The 18,777-nt window shown below is 40.7% G+C and overlaps 1 protein-coding gene across 2 annotated transcripts in view; it reads left to right on the plus strand.

Annotated features, from left to right (window-relative positions):
- ASPH (aspartate beta-hydroxylase) overlaps nt 1-18,777 on the plus strand; it is a 177,561-nt gene that overhangs the window by 146,998 nt on the left and 11,786 nt on the right. For both annotated transcript variants that reach the window (XM_039868860.1, XM_039868861.1), the window contains exons 21-23: nt 13,509-13,644; nt 16,985-17,076; nt 17,447-17,580. In XM_039868860.1, coding sequence (XP_039724794.1) covers nt 13,509-13,644; nt 16,985-17,076; nt 17,447-17,580 — 362 coding nt within the window. The remainder of the gene's footprint in view (nt 1-13,508; nt 13,645-16,984; nt 17,077-17,446; nt 17,581-18,777) is intronic.

The raw sequence follows: 18,777 nt of genomic DNA on the forward strand, positions 1-18,777 counted from the left end.
AAATAAAATCCACAGAATTAGAGGTAATATCTGCAAGTCATACATCTGTCAAGGGAGACTTGTATCCAGAATACATAAAGAACTCTGATCACTCATATATCTGACAAGGGACTTGCATCCAGAATATATAAAGAACTCTGATAACTCAAGAATACAGAGACAAATAACCCAGTTTAAAAATGGGAAAAAGATTTGAATAGATATTTATTCAAAAAAGATGTATGAATGGCTAAGAAGCACAAGAGAAGATGCTCAACATCATTCATCGTTAGGGCAATGCAAAACAGAACTACAATGCGACACCACTTAGCATCCGCCAGGACGGCTGTAACAAAGATGAACATCAGTAGGTTTTGGCAAGTATGTGGAGCGATTGGAACCCTCAGACGTTGCTGGTAGGAATGTAGAGTGATGCAGCTACTTTGGAAAACAGTTTGAATTTCCTCAAAAAGTTAAACATAGAGTTACCACATGGCCCGGCAATTCTACTTACTCCTCGGTATATACCCAAGAGAAATGAAAACGTATGTCCACACAAAAAATCGGTACGTGAAAGTTGCTGGTAACAGTGTTCATAATAGAAAAAAAGTGGAAAGAATCTTAAGTGCTCATCTAAATGATGAATGAATGAATGAACGAACAAAATGTGGTATATCTACCCAGTGACACAAAAAGAGAATGAAGTGCTGATGCGTGGTACAACACGGATGAACCGTGAAAATTATGCTAAGGAAAGGAAGCCATACCCAAAGGCCACATATTACATGATTCTATCTATATGAACTATCCTGTCTTTTAGGCACGTGCATAGAGACAGCAGCGTACTGGTAATTGCCAGAGACTGAAAAGTTGGGGTGAGGGGGAGCGATTGCTAATGCATAAGGGGTTACTTTTTGCCATGATGAAAATGTTCTAGAATTAGATGGTGTTGATGGTCGTGCAGCTCTGTGAGTGCACTAAAAAACACCAAACTGTAGAATTGAGTGAATTGTAGGTTATATCTCGATCAATCTGTTAAGAAATGGGAAACTGTGATATATAAATTGTAGTTCAAGTATATTAGCAGGTTTCTGGAGGTTGATGAAGTTATAACCGTCAGTGAGGCAACGTAGTGAAGCAGTTTACAGAATAAGCTCCATAGCCACATTGCCTGCCTCTGATTTTTTTTGGTCCATCCCTTACCAGCTATGTCATGTTGAACAATGCTTCTTCAGGTTTTGATTTTGCTTCCTGGAAAACTGCCTATGGAAATAGCACTTGCTCTGCTACCAGCACGGAGGTCCTTGCCCCTCTCAGGGTAGAAATCAAGAGAGGGGGCGAAACAGTTGCAGAGAGAAAGTTTTATCAAAGCGAGAGCCTGGCGCGCCAAGGGAGCGCGCACTCCTGAAGAGAGTGGGGGCGGCTCCCTGAGGTTTGCGCATACAGCCTATTCGCGGGCACTCCAAGGGCGGGGCCATCCCTCATCCTCGTCCAGGGCCTCGCCAGCGCAGGCATAGGCGGTTTCTTTTTGGCGCATGCGCAGGGTGACTACATGCGCCTTCATGGGTAGCATGCTTCATTAGCATCTTAAATCACCCCTGGAAGTGATTTAAATTAGGGAAAGGTCACCTTAGGGACACTCTTGGGCCTTACTGAGCATGTGCGCTGATAGGGACCGTCCCTTGTTGCTGGCAGGCCTCCCCATGATGCCTAGGTCGGATATTCTCTGGAAACTTATCAGGCGCCAATGGCTGACCTTTGTGACCCACTCAACAGCAGGAAGCTGCTCTCCTGTCTGGTGCCATGTTGTTCATTTAACAAGTGAGCAGAAAGTGCACAATAAGTATTAATTATCATAATTATTGTGAATTGTAATTTTAATTTATTGCCTTGTTTTCATCTGAAAATATTTTCTAGTTTCTAAAAAATAACTTGGAAAGCCAATTTTGAAATAGTTAATATTATGGAAATACTAAAATAGCTATCATGTATTAAATGCCTCCTATTTGCAAATCAATGTGCCGAGCACTTTTGGATATAATACTTCTAATCTTCACAGCAACTCTGCAAGACAGGTATTATTGCTTCCACTTACACACAAGTAAAGTAACGATTAGCGAAATTAAGAAATTTGCCCAAGGTCCTGTATTTAACAGTGATAAGACTGGATTTTGAACTGAGGTCTCCTTGTCCTCAAAGTTAATCCAAACCCTGGGTGGTACCCTTCTATGCCCCCAAAGTAACTGATCTCTGCTTTCGTGCCCTATGTCCTTCTCCTGTTTGCCAGTCAAGTTCTTCATTTCAAAAGTCTATTTCCTTGAACTTCTTGAGTCCAGCCCCGCCTCTTTTAAGCTCTGCTTTATTGAAGAAGAAGAGCGAGGCCTCGGCCTTCATCACAGGGTCCTCCGTAGCGTGGAGTCTCGGAGCATGACATTTTGTGTTTAGAACTCAGTGCTTTGTGATTGTAAAGTTAGCTTTACTTTGCTAACTTATCTTTATTTGCAGAAATGTTAACATTATGTCTGCTTGTGACTTTGAAAAAAAGAAAGAGTTATTTCAAGGTGAGCATGTGCCAGGAATGACTGTGACAAGAGGTTGCCTGCTGTGAGAAACCTGGGGCCGAGGACCATTTAGTTGACAAACACGCATCAAAATTCTCTTCCATTTTCAAATCACAGATTTGGGTATTACGAATCATGGCCCATCACCCAAGCAGTAGCATCAGAAAGTGGAGGCCTTCTAGACCTGCTAGCTGCCATGTCTGGCCCAAATCCTTTTAGGATAATTACCCAGATTCTGGCCCTTAGGTGACAATTAACTACCGTGGATGGCACATTTTCGTTTAAATTATCCTCATTGTGTGTTCCAGGGACACGTAGAGTGCAATTTTCTCAAAGGCCTGGGACAATATTGCATCATCTGTGTTTTTCCCTTGTATTGAATTGCCATTGTTTCCCCTCATTGTGCAGTTTGCAATTTGGCAACTCTGTGACGGGGAGGGGGGCGCAGTGTTAAGAGGCTTTGCAACTCCATGAAAACAATTTAGAGAAAAATATTCTGTAGAGTTTTCTCTTTTAGGCACATTCTCATTAAAATTGAGTAGGTTGTTGCCCACATCACAAATATCAAAGCCCTAAGTGCCTTGGGGGTATTTAACATAGAAATTGAAACAAAAATGGATTAAAGTCTTTGCTAGGATATAAAAAGAAAAGAGAAAAGAAATCTCTTCTAGCGAGAGAAAAGCCACCATGCCTTAAAGAATCTTGCTCTTCCCTTTTTGAGATTAGCTTTTTGATCCATAATATGCCAAGGTGAATTTAGATGTAAACATGCCCGCATATAAACCACTGTAGTAACATTGAAAACACAACAGCCAAGAATCATTGAAAACCATAGTTTAAAATACCCCTTTTGTACTCATTTTTCCTGCTACCTAACTCGCGCATTTTTGTCTGTTTCAGAGCAGCTACTCTGAGATAAACAAATCGCATCGCAGATAAGTTTTCCTTTCCTCATATTGCAGTTTTATTACAGTTGGAGGAGAGCCCAGTAATATTTTGCCAATGGTGTGACACAGTGCTCGAGAATGATTGATTAGAATGATACCCTCTCTGTCGTTTTCCTTCAGACTCTGCCATTTATTAATTAAGAAATCCATTGTGTATGAATAACATCACCTGAACAAAAAAGACTTACTCAGTAATCACACTAGTGGTTCAACATTTCTGTGTGATTAAATATTTGAATGAACTGCTTTTGAAATGAAAGGGATTGAGAAAGAAGCAAAAATGTCAGATTTATAGTGGAATTAAGCTGTAAAATAAGAGGATTAGCAATTTTATGGGAAAGTATTATAGTATAAGGAAGTGCTGAAAGCGGTTACTTAAGATTAACATGTTAATTTAATCCTATTTTTGTAAGTCAGACTTTAAACTTTTTGGATTCCAATGATACTGTCAATAAAAATGACAAGGGAAGTTCAGAGAACTCCAGATGGTTATATGATTTAAAGGCGAACTTCTTAAAAGGGGCTCTGCAGTTAGAAGCAGATTAGTTTTGTTCTCAGAATTGCCTCAGTTTCTCCTCTCCTACGAGCTTTTGGTAAGGCTCAAAAACAAAACAAAACAAAACAAAAAATGCACCATCATGGATGTTCCTATGTGTGTTTAAAATGTGAGCCCTTAGTAAGAGCCGACACTCTGCCAAGTGTATAGGACTGCATGTGATGGCAATTATGGCAGCAGAGCAAAAGGATAAAATATTTGCTATTCTTTGAATTATTTCTGACTAAAAGATTGTTTCCTTTCTCAAAGTGAAATCAGTGAGTTTTTAGTATTTATCAACATGGAAAAAAAAAAATACCTAAAGATTGGCTTTACTTGTGACTGTCTTTGGGAACTCACAGTACAGGGTTTGACATTTTAGAATAATTGCAAACTGTACTTGTAGGTTGGTACTTTATTCGTAGTTCCAAATTTTTGATGAGTAAGGTTACAACCTATGGCTTACTATGCATACACACAGATCGATGTCTTAAATATACATATGCACATATATATTATAGACAATTTGCTTATCTGTTGATCAAGTGATTTATTTTATATATACACAGAAAGTCTCCCCATCAGACTTTCAGCCCTTATTAGAGACTTTGGGGTTTTTGCTCAAAGCCGTAGCTCCCTCAGGACAGCTCAGCACCCTTCACAGAAGGTAGAGCAGGGAAGGGACACTTGTCTCTCCTTTTACGTTCTTCTGACTGAGTGTGTTGACTGGTGTCCCTGGTGTTCTGGGCTGTGGCCTATCTGAGAAATGTGGGTCTCCTTCACCCTCTGAGTCCTAGAAACCCTCAGGCTTGATATTTCTCCTGCCAACCTGGACTATCTTTTGTCCTTTCTCCTGGAAAAAGAAACCCTGTTTCTCCCAGGGTCTAGAAAGAGCAGAATTCAGTTCTCCAAGCCTCTCCATCTCTTGCCCCAGTGCTGGGTGCCTTACATTACCTTTTTCCTTCAGTACAGATAATGAGAGGTTGAATATACAAACGGACAATGGCCAGACCATACATAAAAAATACAACCTTGACCCCACAGCCAATAGCAAACAGCCTGCAAAACCAAACTCTTATCTGTAATAAAATAACCCAGGTAGCCAGCTTGCTGCGAATCAGACTTGCAGGCAGCCAGATTGCACTCTGGTGACAATCCGGGAAGCTAAACAATAACTTCTGTACAGTTGGCCCAAAGCGTCCAGGACTTGATTACTCACTGACAGCTTCCCTAATTTTTGTCCCCGCTTCCAACTTAGGACCAACCAGAGAAAACCAAATACACTCACATACGATGCCTGTTTCCGGTCAGCCCGCTTACAGCTTTCCCTGCATGTAGCTACCAAATCAGGGCACTTCTGAAGCCTTCCCTTTTTTCATTATAAAGCTTTCCTACTTTTCAGGCAAAGCAAGTGATGTGGCTGACTCCCTTGCTTATAGCAAGCTCTGAATAAATAGCCTTTGCTCATTCATTTGACTGGTCTTTATTTATTTTCACAATGAGAAGTGTCAGATGTTTCCTTTTATCTTTATATTCAACTTGAAAAACCGATCTAATTAAAATGCATTAGGACCAGCAAGCGATTACTCCTTTAATGCTACTAATTTCCTCAGAGATTTTATTAAAATTATTGCAAAGAAAGTTTGCTGCGAAGGCATTAGACTCACTGTGGTGTTTGTTCTGATTTTCTAACTTCACCTCAGCCCTCAGGGTATTCATTCTTTCTAATCATCCTAGTGTACTGTATAGGCGTGTTTTGGCTAAGATTTAAGTAAGCTGATTTTATCTCTAAAAATTCAGATATATAATTCCTAACTATTACAAGCACTCTCTTAGACAATTAAGTAAAAATATTGTACTAAAGCACCATTGTTATCAGTTCATTCCAACTCCAATTAAATGCACAAACTTTGCCTAGAGTAGCCTTTGCCCGCACACCTTCTCTTAATTTAGAGTCAGAAGCTTTCGAGGTACACACATATCTCTGCGACTTCTCAAGTGCTAATGGCTGTGTTTTCTAAATGTCCTTTTTCTTAACAGCTAATCACACACAGCTACTTACCTAATCTCATGTATGTCAGTCTAAGCTCTGAGAGTTCTTGTATTGTTTTGTCGACGTGTTAAAAGCACAGCCGTTCCTGCCTTTTTCCATGACTATGTTTTATTTTGTTCCTATAAAGTTACTTATTCCCATGTCGATATGAATTTATTCCTTAGCCCCGTCCATCTGCCGTTTCGTTTCTTTAGCTAGAGCTGATTCTACCCTGAATCTGCATTAGTGTCGTGGGTTGATTGTATCCCCTCAAATTCATACGTTGATGCCCTAGTCCCTCCAGTACCTCAGAATGTGACTGTATTTGGAGACAAGGCTTTTGAAGAGGTAGTTAAGTTAAAAATGCGGCCATTAGGGTGGACCCCAAAGCAATGTGACTAGTGTCCTTATAAGAAAGGGAAATTTGGACACACAGAGGGTGCGCGCACACCAAGGAAAGACCATGTGAGGACATAATGAGAAGATGGCCATCTGCACGTCAAGGAGAGAGGGCTCAAAAGAAACCAAACCTGCCGGCATCTTGATCTCGGACTTCTGGCCTCCAGAACTGTGAGACAATAAACTTCTGTGGTTGAAGTCACCCAGTCTGTGGTGTTTTGTGATGGCAGCCCTTGCAAACTAATGCCACTGGCGACTTTCCTCAGCAGCCCCCCTTACTTACCAATCTGCAGTGTTTTCTCTCTGCCTCAGCAAAAATGTTTCTCTGGACGGTCCTATTTTCCTACATAGGAGAAAAATATTTAAAGCTCAGTTAGATGAATTTTGTTTTGATTAGGACAAAATTAAAGTGATTTTATGTCAAGCTTCGAGCACCATACTCAATTTTGTCATCATCCGAGCATATCATGGAATTGGGGGTATGCCATCTGAGTGATACAAGGACAGTGTGTAAGCCAAGAGGTGAAAAGAGATTAGGTAAATGATAAGTCAATAGATGGAGTAGCAACGTTAGATTCAAAATGTGAAATATGGCGCTGAGAATTTATTTTCTTCTCTCTAATGTCTGCGTCGTGTGAAACTTGAAAACATTTGAAGGACTAGTAAAGGGCTTTGCAAGCTAATAGGGTTTTGTTTCTAAACTTCACTAGAAGGTTGAATTATATATTACAAGGTCATTCAAGTCTAAGAGAACAGAAGGTAAACAGAAATCATCAGCTATTAGAGATGTGAGTGAAAAAGGACGAAGCAAAACTGCACACGAACATTTAACATCTCCCGCGTGAAGCTCACTTAAATGACCGTAAAAGAATAAAAATGGTATAAACCTGCGAATAGAATTAAAAAATAAAAACAGGAAGGAGACAGTAACAGAGGAACAATGTCAGCATGTTTTTGGAAAGTGGAGAAGAGGAGACTGTGACTTGGCAGATCCAGGGAAGCCGAAACCAACGTAGGTGACTGCAGAGCGGCCTCTGTAGAGAAGGGATTTAAGGCACCTGGTACAAAGGCATCTAAAGACACTGCATGGCCTGAGAGAACAGCCCTGTCTATACAGCGGGTCCTCAAATAACATCCTCTCGTTCAGCATCATTTTATTATAACGCCGATGAGGAAAAAAAACTTTGTTCTCGGCAGGCCACTCTGTGTGGAGTTTGCACGTTCTCGCCACATCCGTGTGGCTCTTCTCTGAGACCCTCAGTTTCCTCCCGCATCCTAAAGGTGCTCATGTGAGGTGACTGGCATGTCTCCAGTGTCCCGTCTGAGTGAGGTGGCGTGTGTGTGTGTGTGTGTGTGTGTGTGTGTGTGTGTGTGTGTGTGAGTGGCCCTGTGATGGGAGGACATCCTGTCTAATGTGGGTCCCACCTGGAATCCTAAGCCACTGGGAGAGGCTCCGGCCACTGTGACCTTGAACTGGAATAACCAGGTTGGAAAATCATTCTCTTCCTTATTTTTATTCAACTTTCTTAAATATATGTATAACACATTTATTTCAGTGTTTAATATTAGAAGTGTTTTAGGTCTTTATTTAGAAGTTTGGTGGTGTTTCTGTGGCCAGAAATATCTCGTAGGAACGCCTGTTTATATCAGTTGGCCTATGGTAAAATTGATTTTCTTATTATGTCGTTTCGCTTAAGGTCGCAGTTTCCAAGAACCTATTGGCAATGTTAAGTGAGGACTTACCGTACAGATAGGTTAGGGCACCCAGTGGGAAAACTGGCTTGAGATGTACACAACAATGAGGCCGGTCAGTCAGAGGCCTGCTCTTCCACAGGAAGCTCCTAATCACTGTCTCAGTTTTGTGGGACTAACAGCCGAGGATCATGAAACATTGGAGAGACCTTTCAACCTGAAAGAAGATAAAGAACAAAACGAACAAACAGAAAGTCGTAGCTTGGGAGAAGCAATATGCAGTGGGCGAAATGCAGATAATATCTCTAAGATGCCCAGAGCAATAAAAGAAGATGGCGTATCAATGAAAAAAGAATAGGATACTGTGTAAAAAAAGGCAAAGACCCAGGCAGGGATCTCAGAAGTTAAAAAATGTGATTTCAAAGTAAGACTTGAAAGCAGTATTGGAAGCAAAGTCAAAGAACTCTCCCAGAAGGAAAACAAAAAGACAAAGATGGGAAATAGAAAAGCTAGGAAAATTAGAGGCTCAATTTAACATGATCAATGTACAAACAAAAGAAATTCCAGAAGAACAGGGAATAAAATGGAGGAGAAATTATTCTCGAAGTATTTCCGTATTGAAGGGACTGCTGAGTCCCCAGCATTTACGCTGAGGCATATTGCCATGAAATTTCAAGAAACCCAAAATAAAAAGATCTTAAAATCCTTATCATTATCATCATAGTTGTAATTATATACAGCACAAGTACTTTTAGCACATTTCATCTTAGTGACTCTTGAAGGAAGGAGTAGCATTTTACCCTCTTTATAAGTTATTTCTGGAATTGATATATCAAGAAATAGCAATATAAACATTATTTAGATATAAGCAGCTGAATATCAGAAGAAATAGTTAAAAGAATTAGCTGGGCTGGAACTCAGGACTGGGGAAGAGTTGACTAATGCTTTCATTATAAGACCTATAGTAATATTTGACTTTTAAAAAAATGTGTATTTATTAGTAGTTACCATAGGGAGGCGGGGACAGAGGTGGTAAAGGTAAATATATGGCGACAGAAGGAAATTTAACTTTGAGTGGTGAACATACAATACAACATACATGTGACGTACTATTGAATCGTACACGTGAAACCTATATGATTTTATTAACCCGTCAGTTATCACCCCAAAAACTTAATTAAAAATGTGTACTTTTTAATCAAATGAAAATACTAAGGGAAATAGTTTAAAAGACATAATTTGGCTTTAGTTTGCTTCTCTAAAGATTTTATGCAAGAAATCAGTTTTAGGAGAAGACCTCGTAAATAGGACTTAGGCTAATTCAATGTGGGCAGCACATTGTTCTCCAAGGACCTCACAGTAGCCACGCCTGACAGGTGCCAGGAAGTCACTGCACAGGAGTCTGTGGGAGCCATCGGGGCCCCCAGGGCCCACCACAGCCTGACCTTCTCTGTTCCCACAGGTGCCTTAGGAATAAGCAGAGCATCCCCAGCCAGTAGACTGTGAGATGTTAGACTCATTAACCACTCCGAGGCATTCTCTCATCCTGGAAGTGAAAAAGGCTGCCACTAGATGAACAGCGTGGATCCTTTCAGTTATAAAATTCTATGACAAAGTATTGAACCCAAAAGAGAAGAAGATGGGTGGCTATTTTATAATGACAGTAATCTAGAAATCTATGCAGTGCTTGGTCAGTACTGAGGGGGTTGATGGCCTTGTAGCACAGGTGTTTCGAGTTGGGGCCCAGTGGTACCCCTCTCCGATTTGCTCTTTTGAGCATGAGTCTGTCATCCAGCCGCTGTGTGCTCTGTATAACGTGGGGTTACAAAAACGGTTTTTAAAAACTCATTACTGCTCATAGAAAAGTACCTCAGCAGCCCTTCCCTGGGGATGCTGAGAGCTGGTGAGAGGGGCCAGGAATGCCATGTCACATTTGAAAGCAGCCTGCTCTTAAGTAAAATTTAAAAATTTTTTACTTAGTGATACAATTACTTGAAGATCTTCCCTAGGGTTTTGTGTCCTATTTTAGTAACAAATGATTAGCTTCTTCCGAAGATGCTCCTAAAATCGGCTTTCAAAAGAAGCAAAAGAAACTTGTAAAATACCAGAGGGAAGAGGGGAAGAGCCTGCTTGTAAGGCGCCAGTAACCTCATCTGGAAAGTAATTTCATGTGTTAGAGAGGTGATTCTCCTCTCTCGTCTGTGTGACAATCTAACAAGAATCTAACAGATTCATCTCGCAACTTGAACAAGTTACAATAGCCGCAGGGAGTGTTGGCAGTTTAGGGGTTTTAGGGGAGACGTGAATGTCTGAGGTGCATTTTTTTCCTCTCCGTCATCTTGGACTTCTTGAGAAAACCATCATATTCTCTCACCCTGGGAATCTGCCCAAGTGAGGGCTTCTGAGTATTTCTTGATTGAAATTAAATCTTTGACTTGCTATATGAATTACCTACTTGGGATGAAGTCATATTGAAATTATTTATGGGTAGATGACCAGCACCGGCGTAAAGCAAGGTGATGATGGGAGCAGCTGTAGATTTTGACACAAATCAATGGGTGGCTTTCACAGAAACAGAAGTAAAAAAAATCAGTGAATTGGTGCGGCCGCTATGAAAAACAGTATGGAGGTTCCTCAGAAAAATTAAAAATAGAACTACCATATGACCCAGCAATTCCACTTCTAGGGATTTTTTGAAAGGAAATGAAAATGGGATCTTGAAAAGATATCTGTACCCCTATGTTCATTACAGCATTATTTACAATAGCCAAGATATGGAAGCAACCTAAGTGTCCATCTATAGATGACTGGATAAAGAAGAAGTCGTACATATACTCAATGGAATATTACTCAGTCATAAAGAAGAATGAAATTTTGCCATTTGTGACAACATGGATGGGTCTAGAGGGTATTATGCTAAATGAAATAAGTCAGACAGAGAAAGACAAATACTGTATGGTATCATTTATATGTGAAATTAAACACAAAAGTCTAATTCATAGAAATAGAGTAGAAAAGTGGTTGCCAGGGGCTGGGGGGTGGCGCTGGGGGCAGAAACAGGGGGAAGTTGTTAAAAGGGTACGAACTTTCAGCCATAAGATGAAGTAATTCTGAGAATCTAATGTAAAACATGGTGACTTATATAAAAGTGAATTTAAATGTTCTCACACACACAAAAGATCAATACATGAGGCGATGGATGTGTTAACCAGATGGGGGGAATTCTTTCGCAGTGTATAGTATATAAAATTACCATGATATACACTTTAAATATTTTACATATATGTCAGTTATACCTCAAAAAATCTGAAATTGAACCCGTTTCCCATTTGCCCTGAGGATACACAACGGTGGCGTTTGCAGCTGCAGCATTTACCCTGTGATAAGTCCAGGTTCCAGTCCTTACCCCCAAAGTTTGCCACGAAAATCTCACTTTCATTATTTTTCCATTGCTCTGGTATGTCAATAGTCTTTGGAAACAAATGACATCATTCTGTTTATGGCATTCTGTTTTTAGTAGTGTTATTTCCATTTACAAACTGCTGTAATTCTCGGTCGCTGAAAATGTCAAATCCTAGAAAACTTAACATTCTAACGTGTGACATTAACATAGTCCCGAACAGTTGGCCAAAGATTCATTTGATGAATCCAATTGATGTATACATTTCTGTTACATTAGGATTAGAAACAGATTCCGTTTAGAAATAACTCCAAGAACAGTTTTTATATGTAATTTTCACATTGAAAACCAGTCAGATTTGCTTCAGCCTCAAAGAGCGTGTTTATGTACAATTAATGCTGGCAGTGAGTTGCACTTTTTTTTTCTAAATGAGAAATAGGTTAAAAAAAAAAAAAAGAAACCAATAGACTAAAAGAAATGAGGGGGGAAAGAAGTATAAAATCAATATCTAATCTTAAAATCTGTCTCTTGCCCTGGAATATTAAAATAAACCTTATGTTTTCATACAACATAAAAAGTATCCTCTAGGGCTGGCTGAAGTTGGCACTGTGTTTTCATACAAATCTGAGAGTATCCGTCTTTCATGGAGCCATCTACGTATATGGTCATCATGGCTCTTTATTGATTTTCCTACATTGAATCACAGATTCATAAAGCATAGGTTGGTAAAAACACTTTACATGTTATCAAGGGCTTTGCTCTAGCCAATAATTGGCCAGCCAGTCTTTGCTTGAATAATTCAAAGAGAGAGAACCGTGTTTGCAAAGCACCTCGATCCATTTTCTGAGAATGTTAATTATTGTTTTATTTTTGTGTGTGTCAAAATCTTCCTCTATAACTTATGAGTCCCCTGTCCTTGATTCTTGTTGAAATCAGCTACTGCGTTCCTCCCTATCCGTGTACCCATATACTCAAGTGTTCCATCTACTTCCCATTTAACATAGAAATGTTTGAAATTCTTAATGTTTCAAAATCTGGGTTCATCTGCACCACTTAGTCTGGTTCATACGGTAGGAAAGCAGTTGCATGCTTTTCTCTTCATGGTAATTCCTCTCGGTTGGCCCCGTGGAAATCTCGCACCGACCTGCTTTTCCCTGCTGCCCCAACCCCATTGCCATCTGCGGCCCCGCCCAGTGATGATCACAGTTCGATAGTGAGGAATCCTGGGGAGAGCAAGCTCATCTCTGCTTCTCCTGCCGCCAGACCTACTAGCACCAGCCCGGCCACTCCAAGGCTCTGCTGGGTGTCAGCCCATTTTCTATCAGGTGCTCACGCACCCTCATAAGTGAGAAGTCAAGAAAATATGTTTATTTGGCTGAATTCTAAACTAGGGCATTTATTTGCTTTGTTTTGCTATTCATTTTATAATCCATCCAATGTTCCAATGGATACTCTCTGATGTCTATGGAATTTAATATTTACCATGTTGAATGACATCTTTATGAGGACCCATTATTAAAAGATGAATGAAGGACATGATTTGTACTTCAGTTGGGATGCTAGAGTATCACGTGGCACCTGTGCTAGTGCACGATGCAGTATGCTCAGCAAGATCAATACTCGTTAACTCTTGGACTTAAAAAAAAAAAACAACCTTTAGGCAAACCTAAAAACAAATTATGGAGGATATCATTCTCTGAGGTTCTTAAGAATTATTGAAATTTTTATGCTGCAAAGGAATTTGGTTCTGAAAAAGACTATGTTGAATTTTTTTGGTGCGGGGAGGGTTATGGAGATGGGTTACACCTTTGACAAGAAATCTCAGAGGAAATTGAAATAAGCAGTTGAATGAGAGTAAAAGTGTCATTATTTTCTTAATCAGACAAACAAAAAGCTGGGGGTCATTATAAGAGGTTCTATCAGGTGTATTTTCAGTCCAATAAAACCAGAATCTTCTCTCTAGACCTTAGAAAGAAACTGGAAGTTGATCCGCGATGAAGGCCTTTCAGTGATTGATAAAGCCAAGGGCCTCTTCCTACCTGAAGATGAAAACCTTAGGGAGAAGGGCGACTGGAGCCAGTTTACACTGTGGCAGCAAGGTGAGCCCCTGACTTCTAGACTGTTTTCTGCAGCCAGTGGCTTATGGGAAGTGGGACATGAGTCTGGTGACACTTCCCAGACCCAGGATTCCCAGACCCAGGATTCCCCGACTTACGGGAAACTGCTCAGAAAAACCTCAATCGTTAAAATTTATTCATTGTTTTTTTAAAATGACATATAAACGCTTATGTATGTGTGTGTACATGTAAATATATGTGTGTATGTGTGTGTATACTCAGGTGTGTTTGGATAAATATATATGCTAGTATTTTGATAAGTTACAAAGAGTATCCCTACTGTGTAGGCATACCTGTAGAGTCTACTGTGTGCTCATCAATGCCTTCAAAAGCAGCTTCCCTGAGACTCATTGCTTCTATAAAATGGAGATGACGTTGCATGCCAAAATGATATCACCACGAGTAAGAGTTGTTAGAGATAATAACACACCAGAGTGACAAGACAATAATTGCTGGCACCTGAGCTCTTTGAGACTAGGGAGTGCTTCATAGTCAGCCTCATATTCTTTGAGCTGAACTCGGGCCCGGACACATAAACAGAGAGCTGATATGTGTGTGTGTTCAATGAATTAATATATCAATGTATCCTTAAAATCAGGAGCGTTGAATTTTATCTTAAAAGCTCTTTCCACTTCTCTTCTTGAAAAGTCAGGCTAACCTGGACTAACAATAGCTGTATGAAAGTCAATCCATTCTGAGAACCAAACAGCACATGTTGCACAGCCTGAGCTGCACAAAATAAATTGAGAGGGTGATAAGGAGTTGGTTTACATTCAAGGACAAATAAACAGTCGTTTATCTCAGTTGTGCTTTCAGAGTGGTTTACACATAAGAGAAAGTACTCTAGTGAAATTTTCAAGGAAATGTCCATCAGGAGAAGAGATCACATGATTTAAAATGATTCTGTCAGCTTTTTGCCAACAAGATTTTTTCAAATGGAGCAGTAAGGACTATATGTGAACCGTATGCTCATTTTATCTATTGACATTTCACTAAAACGAGTTAATTGTATTGGCCTTAAGCATTGACCAGTTCATCTGATGCCTCGGTTCCATTAACATTCTTATGCTTCATAGAAGTTATTGGGCTTCCTAGAACAATGCTTTAGAATAGCATGCAAATAGCTATTATTAACCCAGGTAATTTCCAGAAACCAGAGTCTCTGCTAAAAATAGGTGCTTTGATAAAGTTGAAATATGCAAAGAATTATAGGGCATATAAGAGTATTAAGCAAGGAAGAAAGTAACAGAAACATTTTGATTGAAGGCAACATTTTGACTTTAAGTGTTTTGCTTATTTTTAAAAGAACTTTTAATTGTGGCAAAATACACATAACCTTAATACACCATGTAACCATTTTTAAGAGTACGTTCAGCAGTGTTAAGTATATTCACATAGTCGTGCAACCAGTCTCTAAAACTTTTTCATCTTGAGCACCATGGAATTGTTGTTGCAGCCTGCCCTCACAATCACATGTAAATAGTTAAAACTACCGATGGCAGTTCACAAAATATCCATCTTCTACTTCACAGCTTCTTCCTCTACAGGGAATCTGTGTTTACAGAGTAGAAAGACATTTATGTGTCTAAATGGCCAGCTAATCCAGTCCTGACTGAGTGGCAATTTTAGTGACACATCCATTAAGTTACCCATTCATTACCTATCATTCAGGTAAGACAGATACACCTGTTCTCCAAGGGGCACATGCTCAGCCCTCACCCGTGTGCCTGTGGGAAGGACAGCCACCTCTGAGAGCTCCTTAAGCCACCAGCCTTCATGTAACCGCTGCCTGAACAGCACAGAACCCAGACTTGGGGAGTCTTGCCAGGCCGTCCCCAGATCTTACATATGGGAAGGCATGGAAAGCTAGGGCTTAAAATTGCTTTATGATACTTTCATAGAAATCTGTTTATTCAAACTGACATTTATTATTCAACTCATTGTAGGTACTCCATTAATAACTAAGAATAGCAACTAACATTTTGCTCAAGAGGCAAAAAGGTTACTTAGAAAAAGCTAATGTAGACATAGAAGCTGTTTTCAAAGTATCGAGGCCCATTTGAGGAGAATACCTCTAAGTTGCATTTCTTGTAACTGTCATTCTCAGTACATGATTATTTTAGGACACAACTAACATTTGTTAAAGAAAATTAAACTCAGCTCTAGATGTAGCAGTCTCTTGTAGGAATCTTGAATAGGGAATGAAACTATTTCTATCTTTTAAAAAATCCGTCATTTTCCTCCTCCATGAGAGCAAATGATGCTGTGTACGTTCCCGAGCACATCTTCCCTAAGAAACAAACGCGATTTTGTAGATGATGAAAATGCATAAGACTGTGTCCCCGAATCTGTGTTCCTGACACAGCCACTCATGAAAAACGTCATCTCCAAAGACCTCCTCCCCTTCATTTAAATCCTATTCTTTATCAACATATAAAGAATGATCTGTACATTGAAAGATACATTAAATTCCAGTTAAATATAATGTTTAGGTAACTCTTTCATATACTCCTAGAAATGCATTTTTAGATTAGAAATAGAAGCTATTTTTCCTTCCATAGCAGGTATATTAGTTTACTGTGGCCGCTGTAAAAATTACCACAAACTTAGTGGCTTATAATGACACAAATTTATTGTCTTCACAGTTCCGAAGGTCAGAGGTCTACAGTGGGTCTCACTGGGCTAGAAAAGTGTCATCGAGGCTGCATGCCTGTGGAGACTCCAGCTCCTTGAGTCTCCCCCATACACACACACACATTCGTTGGCTTATAGTCCCTTTCCATCTTCAAAGCCAGGACTGGCCAGTCAGGTCTTTCTCATTCCGTATTACTCTGACACTGACTCTTCTGCCTCCCTGTGCCACATTTCGTAAGGACCCTGAGGTTACACTGGACCCATCCAGTTAATCCAGGATAATCTCCTTATTTTCAGGTCCGCTGTTTAGAAATCTCGGTGTCATCTGCAACCCTTATTTCCCTTCGCCATGTGGCATAACATATTCATAAGTTTCTGGGCTTGCGATATGGGCATCCTTGGGAGGGGACCATGATTCTGCCGGCCGCGGGGGAAAAGTAAATATTCAACCCGCGCCTCGTCCATCAGACATCCTTAGTCAAAGAGGCCACCGGTGAGTGGGGAATTTTAGTCCTTGTCCTGCCGCTCGCTGTCTATTAGAGCAAGACACACTGTCATCTTGTGTGTACTCAGCCTTCTCTTTCCTACAGTGAATATGACGATATAAGTCACCTGTGGTCAAAACGGGGCGGATTAAAGCTTTCCTGTGATTCGTTTCTAACAATGGTTTTATCATTCATTGTTCTAGGAAGAAAAAATGAAAACGCCTGTAAAGGAGTTCCTAAAACCTGTTCTTTACTAGATAAGTTCCCTGAGACAACAGGATGCAGAAGAGGACAGGTACCAAGAGTGTTTTTCATTCTGGGAGGAATACAGTTACCTGTTAGCAATAAGGGAATGCTGCCTTTTGCAAAGAAACAGTTATTTCCTTTGCCCCAACGAGTGCCTCTCTTTTCATTCTCTTTTAATGAAACAATTTTATATGGTTGATGTCAGAATGGAAGGTGGAAAGTGTTCAGAGTGTATAGCTTTGTGGAATATGGGAGTACTTATTTTTAGTTCCTTCTCAAAGAAAAGACGAGGATATTAATTCTGAGCCTTACAAAAGGCTCTAATCCAAATTGACAGTAATTTTGGACTGTCACTTTAATTTAGCAGTTCCCCCACACCTTGATAAGTGGAAGAACGGTGTGTTATATTTTCTGCACAGATCAAATATTCCGTCATGCACCCAGGAACTCACGTGTGGCCGCACACGGGGCCCACGAACTGCCGGCTCCGAATGCACCTGGGCCTGGTGATTCCCAAGGAAGGTTGCAGGATCCGATGCGCCAACGAGACCAAGTATGTTTGCTCCCACCGTCATTACCTCTTATCCATCACCTCTGAGGATGGATGTTTGTCATTGTCACAGCAAAGTTCTCCTCAGCTGGCTTCTTTCCATTTCTTTGTAACTGAAGCAGACTGGGGTGGGTGATGTTAATCTGGACTCTTTAGTCTCTGTCCCTTTTCTTCGTCCTTTCTGTTGGTCTGGAGCTACTCCCCAGGTCCAGGGCTGCCTCCTGTAGTGATGATTTCCCCAGAGTGCTTGCATCTGGTCGACGAGCCTTCTCGCTTCTTTCTAGATGGATAGCCTTGCACTCAGAGACAGCCAACCTGTACTGCGCTCCACACCACTTGACTTATTAGCAAAACAAAGAGTCCCCTTTCTGAAGAAAACACTCGGTGATATTTATATTTTGCTCTAGAGGAATCAACATGGTGCTGTGGAAGTTGGCTGTCTTTAGCTCCGCCACCTAATCCTGGGTCACCTAAGCCAGTTGCTCAATCCCCTGGAGCCTCAGCCTCCTTGCTTATAAAATTGGCAATGATACTATCTGCTTTGCAGGATCATTGTACGGATCAAATGAAATAACCCCTGCAGGACACGTAGCCCGTATCCTAGTGTGAGTAGAGACGTGGCGGACGTTAAGGCCTCTTCTCCCTGTGCCTTTTCCTGGTCTAATCTTCTTCCTCCCTGCACCTAGAATGCCCCTCTTTTCACCCATCCAAAGTAAACCAGTTTAGTTGTATCAAGAGCAATCTCTCTTCTGACTTCTTAAGTGTGTATAGTGTATATTCTCAGTAATCCCGTTCTTTATCTTCCATTGCTCTTTATTCATTCGTGTGTATTAGCCTAATTGCTGTGACCGGGCTGTGAGCTCCTGGAGAGCAGAAACCAAGCTGTTGTCTTCCTGTGCGTTTCTCATGGTCCTTCATGGAGGGCCAGTGGAGACGAGTGTTCAGGAGTGCACAGTCGTTCGTTTGGTGCTGGCAGATTCATCCCCGCCCTGGCAGGGCACAGCAGCACTGAGTGCTGTGGGAGATTCGGAGGTGAATCAGGAGAGGGCCTCCCACGCGTGGCTCATCCGGGAGGTGACACAGGCCGGGGTGTCGTGAGTCATAGGGGAGGCACACCTAAGAAGGCTGCAGATGAGTCCGCAGACACATAGCTCATTTGTTTCTGAGGCTGAGAATCTCGACAGTGGTGATTTTTAAAGA

This window comes from Pteropus medius, unplaced genomic scaffold, assembly GCF_902729225.1.
Source record: "Pteropus medius unplaced genomic scaffold, Ma_sr-lr_union100, whole genome shotgun sequence".
NCBI lineage: Eukaryota > Metazoa > Chordata > Mammalia > Chiroptera > Pteropodidae > Pteropus > Pteropus medius.